General features: G+C 38.6%; 1 protein-coding gene across 1 annotated transcript in view; it reads right to left on the minus strand.

The window, feature by feature from the left end:
* Window positions 1–14,749, minus strand: part of VPS35L (VPS35 endosomal protein sorting factor like) — a 124,642-nt gene that overhangs the window by 46,323 nt on the left and 63,570 nt on the right. Inside the window, exons 18-21 of the mRNA XM_068967220.1 lie at window positions 11,038–11,100; window positions 4,287–4,372; window positions 3,049–3,129; window positions 1,049–1,112 (exon numbers count right to left, since the gene is read on the minus strand). Of these exons, the coding sequence (XP_068823321.1) occupies window positions 1,049–1,112; window positions 3,049–3,129; window positions 4,287–4,372; window positions 11,038–11,100 (294 nt within the window). The remainder of the gene's footprint in view (window positions 1–1,048; window positions 1,113–3,048; window positions 3,130–4,286; window positions 4,373–11,037; window positions 11,101–14,749) is intronic.

Below are 14,749 nucleotides of genomic sequence, written 5' to 3' on the forward strand. Positions count from 1 at the left end.
CACATGCTCAAGACTGTCCTGGATCCTCCAGCCCCAGGTCTGCCACACTTCTGACATCACACGGAGAGGCCTGGTTACCCAGTCCACCCACAGACTTGTAAGAATAAAACATTGTCATGTTAAGCCACTAAGTCTGGGATGAGCTGTCGTGTATCGCTGAGTAACGAGGATGAATAGAGAGTGGACACTTGACATTTCACCCCCACCCACTCCCCAAATCATTTTCAGCAGCATCTGAAGAGCAGCACATCAGGCGCTTCAGGAAGCCCCTTCTCCACAGGCCCCCAGTAGCCTACAGCCTAGAATTCTGGGCTCTCACATTCATGGCCCAGGTTCAATCCCTGGTCAGGGAACTGAGGATTCTGCAAGCCATATGGCACAGCCAAAACATGTAACAATAATTTTAAAAAATAAAAATGAAAGAATTTAAATTGGCTTCATTAAAAAAAGATAAAAAGGAAGCCTCTTCTCCCACTCCAGATCCACATGGTTTGGCTGCCCAGGGGTGCCTGTCTCCCTGGCCTGGCCGGTGTGTTCCTTCCTTCTCACAGCAGCAATTTGCTCAGGGACGAGCCGGTGACCCAAATTAATCCAGACTCAGCCCTAGAACTTCTGCTGGACCTCTTCCTGCTGCACTGCAGAACTCGAAGGAATGGAAACCCGGGGCTCTCGTGGGGAGCAGCCTGCCTGGGCGGGATGCCAGGAGAGAAGAGCCATGAGCCAAAGACACACACAGCAGTTCTTGATGACACTATGGAGACCCCGAGTCCAGCTGCTCCTTCCGAGAGGTCCACCCCTGGACTTTATGTCACATCGGCCAGTACCCCCCCCCCACTGTCCCCTTTTTATTTTTTCCTTAAGCCGGTTTGTCTTGGCTCTTCTTGCCCCCAGGGGAGTGCTGGCTAATATAAGTTGTTTTCTAATTTCATCTTATCTCCATAAAAATGAAAAGCACCAGGGAACATAATGTTAACTGCTTTCACCAGAGGAAGGATAAACAATTACATCACATTTCTAAGTACACTGAAACTTCTTCCCCAATACTTACCATTTTTATAAATCCATTAATCAAATATGCCAACATTCTTTTCTCATCTTCAAGAGTGAGTGCACTAAAATCAATAATTGTACATAATTGACACTGAGGTAATAAACGAAAGTTTCCAAAGGAAAAAAATAAATGAGAAATAAGTCATTTAACAGTTAAGAACATTCTGCATTTTCTAGATTTAAAAAACTCCCATATTTGTGTTTCTTTTGATGAAAATATGTAACCTAAATTAACATAATTTAATTGTGTTTCTCATCTCTCTTAGAGACACCGTTCTCAAGATATATTCATTAACAGCAAAAGAGAAGGTTTCTTTGGAATTTGGATAGCAAAGTTCAACTTCAAATTTTGTATTCCAGAGAACTTTCATTCAACATTTTACTATAAAAAGGTTTAAATGTAGCAAAGTTGAAAATTATATAGTCAACACCAATATACCCCACTATTAGCATTTTATAATATTTGCTTTATCACATAACTCTCCATTCCACCCTCCACTCATCAATCTACCTTATTCTGGAAATATAGCTTAAAGTAAACCACAGATCTCAGCTGCTTCGGTTTAATAGAAAAGTTAATATAAATGAGAAAGTGTCAAGTCCTTATAGTTTTGATAATACATGTGAAGGTTTGTAAATGGTTTCCCAAATTTATATTTTTTTAAATTTAAGAGTCAAAGACCAAGGTTCTTGTTCTAAGGGAAAACAAGTCTGTATTGGCAAAATCAGCATTCTGTCCTCCAATATGCAGCATCCCCTTCATTTTTTGAGACTACATTTCCCAAAGCTCCTTTGAGGCTACGAGTAGCCACATGACACTTCCGGCCAGCGGGATGCGACTGCAAGTGATGTGCAAAGTCTCCCAAACCATGGCCCTAAAAGGAAGCTGCTGTCCTCTGATGCCTGCAGGCTGCAACACGAACATGGTTGAGGTAAGCCATCTCTACCAGGAAGACAAGGACAACACCCTAGAAGGACAGGAGAGCTGGAGGACAAGAAACCTGGGCTCCTGGATGTTATTCCAGAGCAGAGCTACCCTACCCTGACCTTCTGGCTCCACTTCTCACAAGAGAAATACATCTGCTATTTTATTTAGGCCAAAAACGAATGTCCTACTAATACAAGTACTTTCCTAAATGTCTTTTGGGTCTTTATGTATTTTTGTGCAATGCAAGTCTATCAGTTCTATTTATTATAAAAAGTCTTGATATTTTGATTTTGGTAACTAACAAAGTTGAAAGCACAGGTCATGAAAATAAAGATTCTACAATTCAGGGGGAAAAAATAAAACAAAAGAAACACAATTCATCTAGTTGATGGTTAAGTTCCAAAACAATTTTCTCAGTTCTTGTAACATTTTCCAGTGAATCAAGCTGCTGTGTTTAAAAATTCTTTAGGGATCAAAATTTCAGCCACAGAGAAGCAGGAATTGCCTCAAGCATAGTCAAATGGAAACATGTAATGAAAAAGAAAAAAAAAAAAGATAAATACATCAAACTAGAAAGCAAAGGAGATAATCTGGCTTTTGACCCAAAGGTAAGGGCGGTGACTAGGTCTGAGCCTCAAGTACACTGAACAAATAAGGTCCTTCATGTAAAGAATATATGCAACTTCATTTGAATTTCAAATAACTGGCTAATAATGAGAAAAAATTTAAAGGCTATGTTACTGGATGAGTGAACTCATTATTCTACTATCTGCTGCTCTCAGAAATCTCCAGGAGACACGTAGCATGAGTTCATTTGGATGAAACCAGCCTTTTCCTCCCAACAGAAATCTCTTTGTAAAAACATCTGCCATCTCATTTTCTCAGGAAGATTACCCTCAGCTCAGCCTCCCTCCTCCCCTGGATTAGAATGTCCTTGTTAACAAGAATCTTAATAGACCCCATAAAATAATATTATTCACAGCGGCCGCTTAAAGCAGTAATTCCCTAATGCACTATTATGTGGCATTAAGACTCAATCCAGGCTCGTTTCAGCCTTAAGCATGGCTTACTTCACAGAGTCGTGCATGGTCTTGCAAACGTGCAAAAGGGCGTTCAGAATCACGGGGTCCTTGGTGGGCTCCTGTTGATGCCTAGGAGACATTTGGGGATAAGAGTGAAAGCCATCTACACCAAGCACTAAAAGCATGGGTTTAGTTCTCATCTACGGGACGTATGTGAGAAGCAGTAAATTATCTGGTGGGCATCTAACATAGCTCGGCTCACCAGCAATGGGCAATGTTCTAGTTTTCTCTGAATTTTGCTTTAACTAACAAGTTTGCTCTTCTAACATAACGTCTCCCAACTGCAAAATCATGGTAAAACTGCCACATTTCCTAAGCCAGGCAAAGGGCAAATCTGTTTTCTTACCATGTTTCTTGAACCCCTGAAGCTGTCTACAACTGTGTTAAGTGCAGACAAAATTATTAATTTAGTTTCTCAAAAGACAAGCTCTTACAGCAAATTTTTATGAAAGTAAAGTAGATATACTCATTTCAAGCATATGGAATTAATCTTTTAGAAAGAAAATACAAGGAAAGCTTAAAACATATACTCAACTAACTTCTAACTCAATTTTCCAAACTCTGCTATTTGAGCTTCATTTTTACACACATATTTTTTAAAATCATACCTACATACTTAATGTTTAAAGTCAGTTTAACTTTTAACTTAACCCTGTTCTAAAGAAAAATACATTAGAAGTCACTGATTAAACTAGTTATATATTATCTAATATACTTTAAAATAAATATACATTTTAAAAATAAAAATTTCTCTTCCATGTACTATCAAAGTATTTCACATACCACCAGCAATAGTTTTGGGAAAGAGATTTAATCAATAAAAGGAAAGGAATTAAATTGAAAACCTATCATAAATCTACATATTGAAGATAGAAATCTTTCAAGCTCTGGTATGAGAGAAGATAAGTATGACTATCTTAAAATCTTAAAACTCTCTAAATAAATAGTACATCAATAGATTGCTCCTTCCCAAAACTCACAGGAATGAGATGTGGGTGATGGTCAGCCCATCTAATATTTATATTTATTACTTTGTCTTCTTAAGAGCTAATTATAAACTTTTATCATGACTGCTCCTTTTAATGTGGTTCTCCTTTCAATGTTATTTTAGGTATAAATACATCATTACATCATAGGGCCTCAAAGTGTATAAATTGATTTCTTATCAACAGGTTTCACAAGGGTGGTGGGAATCGAAGCTTCTGATTACTTTGTGTTATACTTACTTGATAAAAACTTCCATGATGCATTTGCAAACCTCCACCCGGACACTCTCTTTTTGGAACATGTCCAGAAACGGCAGAAATTTTTCCTTAAAAAAAAAAAAAAGGCACTCTACCTGCAATTTACACAAGTTACTAGAAGAGATTTATGGGTTACTTTTTCTTTGAAGGTCAAAACAGAAGAAGAGTTTTTTGTCTTTCTGAGGCAAGTCTAATCAGGACTCATGTGAGAGCAAGAAGACGACTCTGAGGTGCTTGTTTTTTTTTCCTAACATAACATGGGTCTTCTTAAAGAAAAAATTTTATTTATTTGTGAGTGAAGGATAATCGCTTTACAACAGCGTGCTGGTTTCTGCCAAACATCAGCATGAGTCAGGCATGGGGCACCTGTGTCCCCTGCCTCTTAGACCTCTCTCTCAGCTCCCAGCCCATCCCACCCTTCCAGGCTGTCACAGGGCACCGGCCATTTTCACCGTTTCTTAGTTTTTACACGCACACACTGCTTTATTTATTCACTCATTTTTGGCTACACTGGGTCTTCGTTGCTGCACGCGGGCTTTCTCTAGTTGCGGAAAGTGGGGAGCTACTACCGAGCTGTGGTGTGCAGGCTTCTCACTGTGGTGGCTTCTCTTGCTGTGGAGCACAGGCTTCAGTAGTTGCAGCACTCCAGCTCAGTGGCTGCAACTTGCTGGCTCCGGGGCTTGGGTGTTCAGCAGTTGCAGCACAGGCGCTCCTTAGTTGCAGCTCACGGGCCCTGGAGAATGCAGGCTTCAGTACTTGTGGCATACAGGCTCAGTAGTTGAAGCCAGAGGGCTCGAGTCAGTAATTGTGGCACACGGGCTTAGCTGCTCTGTGGCACGTGGGATCTTCCCGGACCAGGGGTTGAACCTGTGTTCTCTGCACTGGCAGGTGGATTCTTAACGACTGTACCACCAGGGAAGTCCCAGACTCTGAGGTTTTTTAAAACTATTACGATTAAAATAAATTACATGTGCCCAGGGATCAGGGCTGGAACCAGTTACTATTTCAGTGAATCAGCTGGGCAACGCTTTTAGAAAAATTATTTATTCATTTTTGGTTGTGCTGCATTTTCATTGCTGCCATGGGCTTTCTCTAGTTGCAGAGAGCAGGAGCTACTCTTCGTGGCAGTGTACAGACTTCCCATTAAGGTGACATCTCTTGTTGGGGAGAACAGGCTCTAGGTGTGCAGGCTTCAAGAGTTACAGCACAAGGGCTCAGCAGCTGTGGCACACAACTCAGGCTTCAGTTGCTTCGTGGCATGTGCTATGGTCTGGGGATCAAACTTGTCTCCCCTGCATTGGTAGGCAGATTTTTATCCACTGTACACCAGGAAGTCCTGGAAAACCTTTAGGTAAGTATAAGCTCATACTGTTTACAGGGTTCTCACAGCAAGAATACGTGCAGTGGGCTTGCCATTTCCTCCTCCAGTGAACCACATTTTGTCAGAACTCTTCACCATGACCTGTCCATCTTGGGTGACCCTGCACAGCATGGCTCATAGCTTCACTGAGTTATGCAAGCCCCTTCACCATGACAAGGCTGTGATCCATGAAAGAGAACTAAAGAGCCTCTTGATGAGGGTGAAAGAGGATAAAAATTGACTGAAAACTCAACATTCAAAAAACTAAGATCATGGCATCCAGTCCCATCACTTCATGACAAACAGAAGGACAAAAAGTGGAGGCAGTGACAGATTTTATTTTCTTCGGGCTCCAAAATCACTGCAGACGGTGACTGTAGCCATGAAATTAAAAGACACTTGCTCCTTGGAAGGAAAGCTATAACAAACCTAGACAGTGTATTAAAAGCAGAGACATCACTTTTTTGACAAAGATCTGTCTAGTCAAAGCTATGGTTTTTCCAGTAGTCATGTATGGATATAAGAGTTGGATTATAAAGAATGCTGACTGCTGAAGAACTGATGCTTTCAACTGTGGTGCTGGAGAAGACTCTTGAGATCCCTGAACAACAAAGAGATCAAATCAGTCAATCTATACTAAAGGAGATCAGCCCTGAATATTCATTGGAAGGATTGATGCTGAAGCTGAAGCTCCAATATTTTGGTCACCTGATGTGAAGAGCCAACTCACTGGAAAAGACCCTGATGCTGGGAAAGATTCAGGGCAGGAGAAGAAGGGGGCGACAGAGGATGAGATGGTTGGATGGCATCACCGACTCAATGGACATGAATTTGAGCAAACTCCAAGAGACAGTGAAGGACAGAGGAGCCTGGCATGCTGCAGTCCATGGGGTCACAAAGAGTTGGACACAGCTTAGTGACTGAACAGCAACAAAGCTCTTCTTGGTACCCAAAGGCGAGGCAGGCTTCAGTCTTTTTTCGACTGTACAGAGGAACAGAGAAAGCAAAGTCAGAGCTGTTCCAACAGTGGCTTCTGCATCCTGACTCCACGTTCACTGCCTCTGTGACCTTAAGCAAGGTTCTCCGCCCCTTCTGGTATTGGTTTCCTCATTTGTAAAGTGGGACTCATTACTACTCTTGCTTCCCAGTACTGTTCTAAAAATGACCTGAGGCAATGCATAAAAGTAAATAGAAAAGATCAAGAAAACCAAAAGCTGGTTCTCTGAAAAAGATAAAGAAAACTGAAAAACCTTTAGTCAGACTCATCAAAATAAAAAGTGGGGGAGGGTCTAAATCAATAAAATTAGGAATGAAAAAGCAAGGTTACAACCAATACCACAGAAATACAAAGGACTGTAAGAGACTACTATAAGCAATTATATGCCAACATAATGAATAACCTAGAAGAAATGGAGAAATTCTTAGGAAGGAGCAATCTCCCAAGACTGAACCAGGAAGAAACAGAAATATGAACAGACCAATCACAAGCACTGAAACTGAATCTGTGATTAAGAAACTCCCAAGAAACAAAAGTCCCGGAACAGATCGCTTCACAGGTGAATTCTATCCAATGTTTAGAGAAAAGTTAACACCTATTCTTCTGAAGCTATTCCAAAAAATTGCAAAGGAAGGAACACTTCTAAACTCATTCTGTGAAGTCACCATCACCCTGATACCAAAACCAGACAAAGATACAAAACACACAAAAAAAATTACAGGCCAAAAAATAAGAAAATAAAAAAGAAAAAGAAAACAAAAACAACAACAAAAAAATTACAGGCCAATAACACTGATGAACATAGATGCAAAAATCCTTAACAAAATACTAGTAAACCGAATCCAATAATACATTAAAGGGATCATACACCATGATCAAGTGAGATTTATTTCAAGGATGCCAGGATTTTTCAATATCCGCAAATCAATCAGTGTGATACACCACATTAACAAATGGAAAAATAAAACCCATATGATCATTTCAACAGATGAAGAAAAAGCTTTTGATAAGATTCACCATCCATTTATGACTAAAAAAAAAACTCTCCAGAAAGTGGGTAGAGGGAACCTACCTGACCTAATAAAGGCCATGCATGACAAACACACGGCTAACATCATACTCAACAGGGAAAAGCTGAAAGTATTTCCTCTAAGTTCAGGAACAAAACAAGGATGTCCATTCTTGTCACTTCTATTCAACATAGTTTTGGAAGTCCTAACATAGCAATCAGAAAAGGAAAAAGAAAAAAAAAAGGAATCCAAACTGGAAAAGAAGTAAAACTGTCACTGTTTGTAGATGACACAATTCTACAGAGAGAAAATCCTAAAGACACGGAAAACTATTGGAGCTCATCGACGAATTTGGTAAAGTCGCAGGATAAAAAATTATACACAGAAATCTGTTGTATTTCTATACACAACGAAAGGTCAGAAAGAGAAATTAAGGAAACAATCTCATTTACCACTGCATCAAAAAGAATAAAATACCTAGGAAGAAACCTACTTAAGAAGGCAAAAGACTAGTACTCCAAAAACTATAAGATGCTAATGAAAGAAATTAAAAATGACACAAAAGAAAAGGAAAGATAGGCCATGTTCTTGGACTGGAAGAATCATTATTATCAGAATGACTATACTACCCAAGGCAACCTACAGATTCAATGCAATTTCTATCAAATTACCAATTGCATTTTTCACAGAACTAGAACCAAAAATTTTTTTAATTTGTATGGAAACACAAAAGGACCCCAAATAGCCAAAGCAATCTTGAGAAAGAAAAACAGAGCTGGAGGAAACAGGCTCCCTGACTTCAGACTATGCACAAAGCTACACTCATCAAAACAGTATGGTTCTGGCACAGAGACAGAAATACAGATCAATGGAACAGTACAGAAAGCCCCGAAATAAACCCAAGCACATATGGTCAATTAATCTACAACAGAGAAGGCAATATACAATGGAGAAAAGACAGTCTCTTCAATAAGCGGTGCTGGGAAAACTGGACAGCTACATGTTGAAGAATGAAATTAGAACACTCTATTGATGCTTTTGAACTGTGGTGTTGGAGAAGACTTTTGAGAGTCCCTTGCACTGCAGAGATTAAACCAGTCAATCCCAAAGGAAATCAATCCTGAATATTCACTGGAAGGACTTATGCTGAAGCTCCAATACTTTGGTCACCTGATATGAAGAGCTGACTCATTAGAAAGACCCTGATGCTGGGAACGGCAGGAGGAGAAGGGGACGACAGAGGATGAGATGGTTGGATGGCATCACGGATGCAATGGACATGAGTTTGAGCAAGCTCTGAGAGTTGGTGATGGACAGGGAAGCCTGGCAAGCTGCAGTCCATGGGGTCACAAAGAGTCGGACACTGAGCGACTGAACTGAAATGAAAACACTATACACACAAAAAAACTCCAAATCTATTAAAGACCTAAAATTCCTAGAGGAAAATACAGGCAGAACACTCTGACATAAATTGCAGCAATATCTTTTTGGATCTGTTTCCAGAGTAATGGAAATAAAAGTAAAAATAAACAAATGAGACCTAACTAAACATAAAAGTTTTTGCACAGCAAAGAAAACCATAGACAAAATGAAAAGACAACCTACAGAATGGGAGGAAATATTTGCAAACAATGCAACTGATAAGGGATTAATCTCCAAAATATACAAAATAGTTCATACAGCTCAGCATCAAAAAACAAACCATCCAATTTAAAAATGGGCAGAAAATCTAAAAAGATGTTTCTCTAAAGACATACAGATGGCCAAAAAGCACATGAAAAGATGTTTAACACTGCTAATTCTTAGAGAAATGCTAATCAAAACTACAGTCAGCCATCACCTCACAATGGTAAGAATGGCCATCATCAAAAAGCGTACAAGTAATAAAAGCTGGAGAGAGTGTGGAGAAAAAGGAACCCTCCTAAACTGTTGGGAATGTAAATTATCAGCCACTATAGAGAACAGTATGGAGGTTCCTTAAAAAACTAAAAATAAAACTACCCTATGACCCAGCAATCTCACTGCTGGGCATATAACCTGAGAAAACCATAACTCAGAAAACACATGTACCCCAATATGTTCATTGAAGCACTATTTACAATACCCAAGAAATGGGGGCAACCTAAATGCCCATCATCAGATAAATGGATAAAGAAGAGGTGGTGCATATATACAATGGAATATTACTCAGCCATAAAAAGGAAAGAAATAATGCCATTTGCAGCAACATGGATGGACCTAGATATTGTCATACTAAAGTGAAGTAAGCCAGAAAGAGAAAGACAAATGACATCACTATCACCTGATATCACTTATACCTGGAATCTAAAAAAGATAAAAATGAACTTATTTACAAACAGAAATAGACTCACAGAGAAAACAAACTAGAGCTACCAAAGGGGAGGAAGTGAGAGGGATAAATTAGGAGTTTGGGATTCAAACATACACATTACTATATATAAAATAGATAACCAACAAGGATCTACTATACAGCACATGGAACTCTGCTCAATATTCTATAATAAACTACATGGGAAAAGAAATCTGAAAAAGAATGAATATGTGTTTATGTATAACTGAGTCACCTTACCATACACCTGAAATTAACACAACACTGTAAACCAACTATATTTCAATTTAAAAAAATTCATAAAAGCTCTAGCACAGGGCTTGGAGTGTGGCAAAAATCCAATAAATAACAATTTCTATTATTAAATAAACAAAAGCTTACAGCCCTGTGAGAGAATAGAAGCAGAAACAGGAAGAAGGAAGAGGGAAGCTAAGGGAAGGGGCAGAGAGTGCTACTGCAGAGAAGTACGTAACTAGATTGGTACATAACTAGACTGGTACATACCCAGGGCATTGCAGCAAATGAGAAGGGTGTCATAGGATATTTTAAATTTCTAAGGAAATATAGTAAATCTCAACTCTGTCAAGACACTGAGACAACTATAAGCTTGATATATTTCTGAGTTTCAACATTAAATTGTGTGATAAAAAGCAGATACGATGCAAAAAAAATAAAAAAATCAATGTTCAGTTTAGTTCCAAGGTTTCAGAAGTTGTATGATACCCAGTAGGCACACACATCCCATAGAAAGTCATGAATGAAATAAAAACAATATTTTTCTATCAGTCTATGCCTATTATTTTCACAATAATAGAAATATTATTGCTTAAGCTGCCTAAGTCATTATGATATAAATATTTAAATTGTTTAGACCTACTTTTTTTTTTTTTAATAAAAAAAGGAACTGTTAAGTTTTTTTTTTTTGGTCAAGGACACCATGAAAAATTTACTGAGACATTAAAGGAACCTCTGACTCAGATATAAATTTTCAAAAATAGTTCAAGATAGTTACTTACCACTGAGAAAAGAACTGAGAAATCGTGAAAGTGTGCAATTACTTTCTTAATTATTGACTGAAGCTGCAAAACAAAATGAAAAACACATCTTTAGTAAAACTTGGATATTTTTAAAAAGGCAACCCTGTCTCATAACATGCAATCACAATTACAATTAGGGAAATCTGGCATGCAAAAGAATAGGGAATTATTCAGTTAGGTTAAGTCTTATCTCAGTTAGGTTACGTCTGAGTTTACCCATTTTATTCTACACTTCGAGGAAGAACTTCTCAGCCTCAACCTCCTCTTCTCCAAAGCAGTATCTTGCTCACTGGGAGGATTAAATGGGATGGCTCGGCTACAGTGCTTAGAGCAGTGCCTGCCCGTCTAAGTTCTCTGATCAAGTCAGCTATGAATATTCAAGAGGTGGGTAAACTTTTTCTATAAAGGGCCATACAAGTCATCACAACTACTCAATTCTGCTACTATAGCTGGAAAGCAGCCATTGACAATATGTAAACAGAGGGCTGGGTGTGAGTTCCAATAAAACTATTTGGGCTACATGGGCCGTGATTTATAGATCCCTATTCTAGCCAATAAAGAAGGCTGAGTGCCAAAGAATTGATGCTTTTGAACTGTTAGAGTTAGAGAAGGCTCTTGAGAGCCCCTTGGATACAAGGAGATCAAACCAGTCAATCCTAAAGGAAATCAACCCTGAATATTCATTGGAAGGGCTAGTGCTAAAGCTGAAGCTCCAACACTTCGGCCACCTGATGCAGAGAACTGACTCCTTAGAGAAGACCCTGATGCTAGGAAAGACTGAAAGCAGGAGGAGAAGGGGATGACAGGGGATGAGATGGTTGGATGGCATCACAGATGCAATGGACATGAGTTTGAGCAAACTTGGGGAGAGAGTAAAGGATAGGGAAGCCTGGGGTGTTGCAGTTTATAGGGTCGCAAAAAGTTGGATACTTAGCAACTGAACAACAATTCTAGCCCATGGTCAGTTCAGTCGCTCAGTCGTGTCCGACTCTTTGAGACCCCATGAATCGCAGCACGCCAGGCCTCCCTGTCCATCACCAACTCCCGGAGTTCACTCAGACTCACGTCCATCAAGCCCATGGTAGTCCTGGGTTTTTTGACTACTTCAGTGGAGAGACACTGGTCTGAGTCTGACAGCGAGGTCAAAGGCCACGGCACTACCCGTGGATGATGGCACAGTCTGTGAGGCCTGTCCTGGATACCCAGTTACTGATGTCCACCACCCCTCACCCTGACACACGCAGAGTCTACTGACACAGCCTTGGCATGGGAGAACCAAGGAGGCACTTTTTCTAAATGAAATATAAACTCCTATCCTTGGTTGCTGTCAAGAAGGGAAAATTTACTGACAGCTACTCTGCTTATACTAAAAACACTGGTGTTTAAATCATCTGCAAAGTAAACGGCTCATGGTCAAAAATACAGAATACTAATAGTACACACCGTTTCATAATTAAGCACTTGACTAGGTCATCAAGCAAAAGGACTTCAAAACGTCGTGACAATGTTCTGACACAGAGCATTCAAAGATAGTGCAATATGGTCTGGTTCAAATAGCTCCTGAAACGTTGTCCACAGCAACTAACCCTTTAGAATAAGAAATCTTTTTTTTACTACTTAAGTACACTTACAAATGAGCTTCCCTAGTGGCTCAGATGGTAAAGCACTTGCCTGCAATGCAGGAAAATTGGGTTCAATTCCTGAGTCTGGAAGATCCCCTGGAGAAGGGAATGGCTACCCACTTCAGTATTCTTGCCTGCAGAGTTACAGGGACAGAGGAGCCTGGCAGGCTATAGCCCTTGGGGGGGGGGGGGGAGTCACAGAGTCAGACACAACTAAGTGACTAACACTAACACACTTACAAGTAATGTTTAAAAAGATTTTTTTCCCTTCAATGTATCATTATGAAATGCTGAAACACAAAGAAAATTCAATGGAAATATAGAAAACACTCACCACTGAGATTCTACAAGGGCTAATATTTTGCTCTATTTGCTTTATCTCCTCATCTATCTATTGATCCAATGGAAGAATTTCTTTTTTTTAAGAATTTTTAAAGTATGTGTAGACTGTGTATTTATAACTTTTTACCATGAAATCATTTCAAACTTACAGAAATGTTGAAAAGAACAGTATAAAAAAACTCGCAAATTCTCTAAAGAAATACTACGTCATAAAAAAAAAAACTCCAAATAAGAAACTAACATGTAATATAGTATTATTAACTAAAGTACAGATTTTGTTCAAATTTTACAAAATTTTATGCTAGTGTCCATTATTTGTTTTCATGATGCCTTATTCATGATTCCACATTGTGTTTAGCTGCATTGAGCAACTTCAGCTACATGCAACAAATTCTTTTCACTTTTATTCTGTTACAAATATTTTCTAATTTTCCTTGTTATAGCTTCTTAGATACATCTACTATTTAAAAGTGGACATTTAATTTTCAAATTCGTGGGGTTTTTTAAGTATCCTTTGATATTAATTTCTCATTTTGATGTTTATTTCTCATTTAAGTGCTTTCTTCTCTGCAATTACCTTCTGCATTTTTTCAGTTTTTTTTTTTTTTTTTTTTTTTTTGAGGCTTTCAGTGGCTAAGCCCAAGATCTCTCCTGGTAAATGTTACATTATACTTGAAAATATGTGGGTTATTTTCAAATATTTTTTGATACTGATTTCTAACATAATTCCATAGTGATAAGAGAACAGACTCTATGATTTCAATACCTTTAGACTATGAAATTTTTGCACCTTGTTTCACATTCCTGGATATGTTCCAGTGTCTCCTGATTTACAGTCTATGGGAACTTGAATTTGTATCCTGCTGTTCTGTGAAAATTGTACACATCTTAATTATGTTGAATTGGTTCATAGTGTTTTTCAGGTCTAGTATATCCTTCTATTTTTCTGTGTATTCATTCTACTAATTTTTGAGAGTTTGATATTAAAACTCCAACTAAAAATCTTAATTTATCTACTTAAAAAAAACTGTAATATACAGTGGAACTATATGTAACTTTGTTCTGCATTTTCCAAGTTTCCTGTAAATGTGTTTTTATACTTTTATAATTTTTAAAAATGCTTAAAAAAACTCCCATACTCTCTTTATCCAAAGTCATCGATCTTTAGTATTTTGCTGACTTTGTTTTATTATCCTGTCTATGAGGTAAGACATATTACATTTTTCCTGAACCATGTTAAAGTAGCTTGCATGTATCATGTTCCTCACCCCTGAATACTTCATTTGTATTTCCCAAGAATAAACATATTCTCTGATATTTCCATTTTGTCATTATCTAATTCAGAAAAGTTAATACTGATATAACTTTAACACTTTAATCTGTCATTTGTATCCCAGGCTTGTCAGTTGTGTCAGTAAGTTCTTAACAGCCTTATTTTTTCCACTCTGCAGGACAGGATTCCGCTCAGGATCATTGAACGGATTCTGTTTTCATGTCTCTATAGTCTGTGTTGATTTGAAATAGTTCCTTAACCTTTTTAGCACTGACAGCAATGATTTGGCAATGCTTTGGCTGTTACCTTTCAGCATGTACCTCAATTTGGACGTGGTGGAGGAGCCTGGTGGGCTGCAGTCCATGGGGTCGCTGGGAGTCGGACACGACGGAGCGACTTCACTTTCACTTTTCACTTTCATGCACTGGAGAAGGCAATGGCAACCCACTCCAGT

The sequence above is a fragment of the Capricornis sumatraensis genome, chromosome 3 (assembly GCF_032405125.1).
Source record: "Capricornis sumatraensis isolate serow.1 chromosome 3, serow.2, whole genome shotgun sequence".
Classification (NCBI taxonomy): domain Eukaryota; kingdom Metazoa; phylum Chordata; class Mammalia; order Artiodactyla; family Bovidae; genus Capricornis; species Capricornis sumatraensis.